The 6492-nt window shown below is 41.9% G+C and overlaps 1 protein-coding gene across 2 annotated transcripts in view; it reads right to left on the reverse strand.

Annotated features, from left to right (window-relative positions):
• Positions 1-6492, reverse strand: part of med13 (mediator complex subunit 13) — a 117812-nt gene that overhangs the window by 20687 nt on the left and 90633 nt on the right. For both annotated transcript variants that reach the window (XR_001481346.1, XM_015379019.1), the window contains exons 11-14: positions 4351-4381; positions 2690-2811; positions 2449-2536; positions 320-525 (exon numbers count right to left, since the gene is read on the reverse strand). Coding sequence is in view for 1 of the 2 variants with exons in the window: in XM_015379019.1 (XP_015234505.1) it covers positions 320-525; positions 2449-2536; positions 2690-2811; positions 4351-4381 (447 nt within the window). In the remaining variant the exon portion in view is untranslated. The remainder of the gene's footprint in view (positions 1-319; positions 526-2448; positions 2537-2689; positions 2812-4350; positions 4382-6492) is intronic.

Here is a 6492-nt window from a genome sequence, read left to right on the forward strand (position 1 = left end):
GGACATGAGGGCCAAAAAGAGCAGAGATCCAGGTGGAAAAAGGCTCCCAGCATTCCCGCTCTTCTAGCAGGTCAAACTTCACGAGTTGTTTTCCGCAATTTCGGTCATAAAAACTTTAATTTTTAAATTTTAAGCATCGTATTTTGTGAAATTGTCGAGAAGAGCTGCTCTCGGCCGCTGCCTTGGAGCGCCGCCATCATGCCAATCAGGGTCAGGATGTATAATTAAATGTGGAAGCTCAACATTTCCGTTTTTATTTTCCTTTGAATCTAAATTAAACAAACGTCATAAGCTCCGACATTCAGGCAGCTGGACTCACCTTGATCTCAGACGGTTTGGGGCTGCAGAAGCTCTCCTCCACCTCGATCTTGAAGTGGCCCCCCAGCACAGAGGTCCCGTCCAGCATGGTCATGCCGTGGTTAGTCTCCATGATGCCGTAATCTTTGCTGCACATGTTCATGGGCGAGTAACCCATGATCTGCTGCTCGAGGGATGGAGGCGTGGGAAAACTCTGTAGGTCTGAACCTGGAGGAAGGCAAAGGAAAAGCTAGCATCACCAGTCCAATTACCCGTCAATCACATCACTGAACGAGCAGACGATAGATGTCCTGTTTCACACTGCACAACAAACATCTGGAAACCATGCAATGTGAATCCGGCATATGCCTCGATGCGTCTAACAAGTCGTTTGTTATTTCTGTAAAAGATACTTGCTGATGTCAGCTGGGCTCTGCAGGGAAAGACGACGAGCGAACTGCAGCTGAAGAGAGTCTGGTGTAAATATGAAACAATAATGAAGATAGAAACCTAACATGCACTCATCAAACATTTACATCCACACATTTATCCCACTGCCTGCTGCTTCTCATGTATTTATGAGTTCGTTTAAACACCAAAGCAGAAGCTGGGTTTTTTCAAGTTAAATAAAAGCTTTTCTGATGAGTAGAAGATTCTTGGTGCAAACGTGCAGAGGATGAGAATTGTTAACATCTTAGAGTAAGATGGTGTCATAGAAATAAAAAAAAGATGTAATGGTAAAGGGAAAAAACTCTGGAATATTGCCAAGTGGTTGGAGAAACGGGTTGCTTTTGATGTCATGGTGATAAATCAAGTAGTAATAAAAATAACGATGATGAATGTCAATAATAATGAATAAAGGATTTTTGAACTGAATGGAGAAAAATGGAAAACAAACTGGATCAAAACATCAAAACAAATCTGGAGATTCAAACATTTTTCCAGGTTTGATTTCTGTCTCCAAACCTGAAAAGCCTTTAAAATGTTGATCTGTTTTTTTTATCGGCCACAAGAAGCAACAGGTGATGTTCTATACGCTAAAAGCAACAAAGCTGAATAGCATCAAAGCAAAAGGTGTCGAGTTCAGCAAAGCTGTGGCCGATTCATCCAGATAATTCTTAATAACTATGGCATTAATGTTAATCCACTGATAACTATAATGCTGCGTTCACACCAAACGCAGCAGGAGCAGCAAGTTTACATGCAAAGTCAATGGTTGACGCGCATCAAGGCGCAGCAAAATATCCCGCAGCGCATTTTGAGCAGCAGGAGCAGCACGTCGGGAGCGCTGCTGCTCAAGATTGAAAAATTTAACTTTTGCAGCTCGATGCGCCCCATCAACCAATCAGAGGCAGGGAGCTGGAAGGGAGACCGACACATCGCTGATGATACAGAGCGCTATGATCGCTCCTCTGAAACAGTTTATTAACGCCTAAATTAACTTAAAATGCTGAAACCCGCCGACAAAACATGTTCGCTTTTATTATCCTGGTGTCTGCAGTTTGGATTAAGTACATGAAAACTGCTTTTCCAGCCGCCGAGCCGAACCGCAAGGAGGCGACCGGGCCATAGGCTGCTGTTGAATGGGATTCCTACTGACAGCGCACCGCTGGTATGTGGGTGTCTGAGCGGCTCCGACAGAAATAATATTGGAAGGCAGGATGGTCATCTTAATGAACGGACTGCAGTGAGGAAGTTTTCAGGTGGATTTTCCCACTTAAAAACATATTAAAACTACTTTATTCCCACTGATCACAGCAAATATAGCTGCAAGGCAAAGAAAGGATAGAGCAGCTCCCCCAAACGCGCGTCAGACCCACTTTCCACCGCGCAGCCAGAGCAGCAAAGCTGCTTCAGCCACGCGTCAGAACTAACTGGTACAAGCAGCAAAAAGGAAGCAGCAGTCGCGTTTTTGCTGCTCCTGCTGCGTTTGGTGTGAACGCAGCTTAAGTCTTCTGAGCTAAAACTAATATTTTCCACCACTAGGTGGCGAAGCCAAGCGTGAGCATCCAACAGTTCCTGGACCAAGAAAGCTTCAAACTGTGCAAACTGTGGGTAAATCTCTGTGTAACGATCTTACTCTAGAACAGACATGCTGTGAGTCCGTCCATTTGAATGTGTAAAACACTGAAGAGACGGAGAAATACATACTAATGCAGGAGGCTGGGTCCAACGAGGATGGCTTTGACTCTTTGCCAAACTTCTCATCGGTCCCGTTCACAGGCCGCCTGGTACCGGGCTGTGGATACAAAGAGCAGAGATGATCATCAATATGGAAACTCTCACCTTAAGGAGCCAAAAGTTCATCATTGGGTTAGCTGAACAAAAGAAGTGACTGCCGTCTGCAGGAGGAGCAGAGGAGGATAGCCGTGCACTTAGGGTCTCCACCCACCGTTAGATCATCCTCATCAGAGTTGAAAAGGTTGTCGAGGTCGTTGAAGGAAACCACCAGGTCCGTCACGTGCATCAGGCTGCTGGAGGTCATGCGGTTTTGAGCAGCGGCGTGTTGGGCATCTGCATATGAGTAGAGAGACGGGAGTTAATGAGTGAATCAACTCGAATCCATTTACAATCTAGTGTTGAAAATATATATATATTTTTACTCCTGTCATAAATTCTCAATTTGATTAAGGTCTAAACTTTGACTAGGCCACAAATGAACTATAAAGAAGAAAGTGAAGTGCTGAGGCTGAAGTGCCTGTATCAGCATCATCTCCATGTACAAAGCTAGGGATACTGATGTATATCCCCGACTAATCAGCTGTACTTCTTGGACAATATGTGACCTCAGAGGGAAACCAGCTTAAGGTTTCTAATTATTATTAAGAAGAAAGTTCAACATAAATGCATGATCTAATTTAACTCTCTGCCCTATTGTGTGCATTGGTTGATCACATTAAAGTCGTAGGGAAGCTGCTCTTCCAACCGCTGCAGTTCCGAATTCTCCGACTTTACACGAGTGAATAAAGTGAATGTGATTTGTCGATTATCAAGGGGGCGGGATTGTTGTGGCAGAATGCTCACAAGCAAGTTTGATTGTGGCCGGTGTCTCTGAAGCATCTTGCTAACCAGTTAGCAACTTAGTGCTACTAGGTTCCCAATGGGAAATTACATTGTAGCACTAAATTGGTGACTTAGCAACGACAGAGTTTAGTGTCGGAGGTCGTGGACGAGTCTCCTCCGTCATACATTTTTTTTAGAGGAGGAAAGCGGGGACTAGGGGTGGGTATTGCCAAAGAAGTCACGATTCGATCGAATCACGATTCATAGGCCACGATGCGATTCTATCACGATGCATCACGATACTTGAATTATTGCGATGCATTGCAATATTTTCTCCTCCATGTTTTGTTTTTGAATGACTCGGCGCAGTATCCCGCGGCCGGAAATGCTTGTGACACAAGGCAGCATGCGTCAACACATCCGCAGCGACATCTACTGGACTGGAAGTTGTATTACACTTGTTTTTGGCTGATGTTCGCCAACCATTCATGCAATTTTATTTATTCGTTTTTTTAAATTAATAATCGATACTTGGCGTCAAGAATCGATGCAGTAGATCACGAAAATTAGAATCACGATGCATCATCATGACGATTATTTGCACACCCCTAGCGGGGACGGAGATGTTGTGGAAGAGGACGCCAGGGCGGCAGAAGCTTGGTTTGGTGTAGAAGGCTTCCAGCCGTACATGTTTGAGCCCTTGCCTCGCAACGCTGCCAGTTCTGTTAGCTCTACGCCTGCTGAAGACACAGACGTCCATCCCCGTGAACACTGGGACGGAACTCAATGGGAAAGGAAATCATTCCTATTTCTTATTTCATGTCGACATATGAATCAAGATGCTATGACCGAAAAAGTTTGATGACAGATGATATATGATTGACTGAATTTAGGTATTCAGGCAGATGTACAACTAACTGGCCTGCATAAGATAATGAAAAATAAAAGAGTACATTTATATACATGTTTAAGCCAGAATGATTTGACATTTAAATATGACTTCCCTTTTTGTGATGTGGGTTATACGAGTTGTTATGATTGAATGCTTACCATCAGTTTGACCGGCTCCTCCATCTTCACCCTGAAGAAAACAAAAGCAAAGATGAAATAATCTAAAGCAGAGAGGAGGTGAAACTCAAATACTGTGCAGTTCATAGCTAAAAAAAAAAAAGGCACTGCAAGTAGATCAGCTCCTTCTCAAAATAGATAAGAAACACCAGAAAATGGCTTAGTAAAGACACCTGCTCTCTTAATCGATAGAATAATCTGAAAAAAGGGACCAAATGATGGAGCGGTGTGGGAAAATTGGACTGACACAGAACAGGAAGGAGGCGCTGCTTCTTTCCACGGTGGCAAATGGGATTTCCAGCATGGACCACCCAACCAACGGCTTCTCTGCCTCCTGCACAGACATCAATATCTGGGAGGCCTGGCCCTCAGTGTGTGTGTGTGTGCTGAGCGGTGCTAGCTGGGGAACAGCACTGTTATGTCCTCTTCATTGATTTCATTTTTGCTCCGGGGCTTTTCTCTGACCATTGCAGGGTCTAATTTGTCTCCCTTAAAAGCCTGACATACACACCAAGGTCACAATCCATAGGCAGCAATGGGGCCTTAACCCAATATCAATATGTTTGCCTTGGGTGAAAAAATGTGCTTGTGTTCTAGCAGAGTTGGAAATGACTTTAATCTCTCTTATTGCCCTTTCTTGACCCATCTAAAGCGGATTCCAAACCTGCATCCTCTAATTGATTCAACGGCACAGTGATAACATGATGCGTCGTGTGAAAAGGCCCACAAATTATGGACTGGATTTGGTTTCGTTATTGGTGCAATTGGTGTTTTTTGATCAAAAACTGGTTTTGAGGGTAACTGTTCTGTTTTCAAGGATTTTATCATTTCAAATTATTTAAATTTTTTCCTTTATCATAACTTTATTTTTATTTTATTTTTTCCATTTTTTATGTAAAAAATTGAGCTACTCAAATTCAATTCTTCTTAAATTGCACCTTACAGATTCAAAAACAAACACTGACCCTTAACCAATCAAATTGTGCTCACTAACGTCCAGCAGACCAATAGAGACGCAGCTTCACTCATTATTCCAGAGGAAAGCCCGCCTCCAGAAGAGAAAACACACTTTAAAATGAATGAAATTCCTAAAATTCGGTCTGAAAAGATAAATTTTGAAGCAGTAAAATCTGAGCAGATACAACTTGCAAAAAGGAAGAAAAAATGTTTTAAAAATTAGAAAACCTCAAAATTACTTATAAAAACTTTTTTCCAAAGCATCTTGCCTGGTCGGGCAGGCCAACAATGACCCTAACGACAACGACAAAGACCTCAACAATTTTAAAAAATCTTAGACAATTTTAAGATCTGTCCAGGGACAACAGTTGAAATTATTAATGTACACTGTTCCTGTCTAATAAATATATCTTGACGGCTCCCCGTTACTAAGAGGTGGACTTTTTCTTTCAGTTCAATTTGCATATTTTCTAAGCCAAAACCAGGCTTTGTTGGGCTTCTCTATAAAGTCTGGAACTCAAAGCTAATCCAGATATTTTGACTTGAATAAGCTTCCTGGATGAGAAGTGAAAACCTCTTCAAACTTTGAAAACAAAGTCCAGTAGCTTGTTTTTTAACTTTTTTGCACACACAAAAAAAACTTTTTTCATTGAAACGTTTGTAAACTTTCATTTCTGGATTGAATTTTGCATTTATTTTTATTTACAGAACATGTTCTTTGTTTCCAACTATTATGACACAAATTTCCCCCCATAGCAGAGCAGCTAGCAGGTCTCCAGTTAAAGCTACTGCTTTATCGCCGTTAAGGGTTCATGCTTGAGCCACAAAAGTTTGAAAAGAAACTTTTTTCTTCATAGTGATGGGATAAAGATGGATCACTGATATGTAACATTTAGCCTATTCTATAGAAGAAACACTGACTTTATGACCCACTTTTTATAGTCTGGGCTTTAATTATAGGCAGATTTATTGGTAATCATCTATAGTTTTATGTCTCCATGCTTTTGCAGATGTATAAATCCCTTCAATCAAACTTTTCCAGCTTTATTCTGACTGCGTTGAAACCCTACTTACTTCGCCAGTTAATAATAATACTTAAGAACAGGGGTCTTCAACGTCTTCCAGGCCAAGGACCCTAAACTGATGGCGATGGAGCCTCTAATAATA

This window comes from Cyprinodon variegatus, unplaced genomic scaffold, assembly GCF_000732505.1.
Source record: "Cyprinodon variegatus isolate N-32 unplaced genomic scaffold, C_variegatus-1.0 Scaffold184, whole genome shotgun sequence".
Classification (NCBI taxonomy): domain Eukaryota; kingdom Metazoa; phylum Chordata; class Actinopteri; order Cyprinodontiformes; family Cyprinodontidae; genus Cyprinodon; species Cyprinodon variegatus.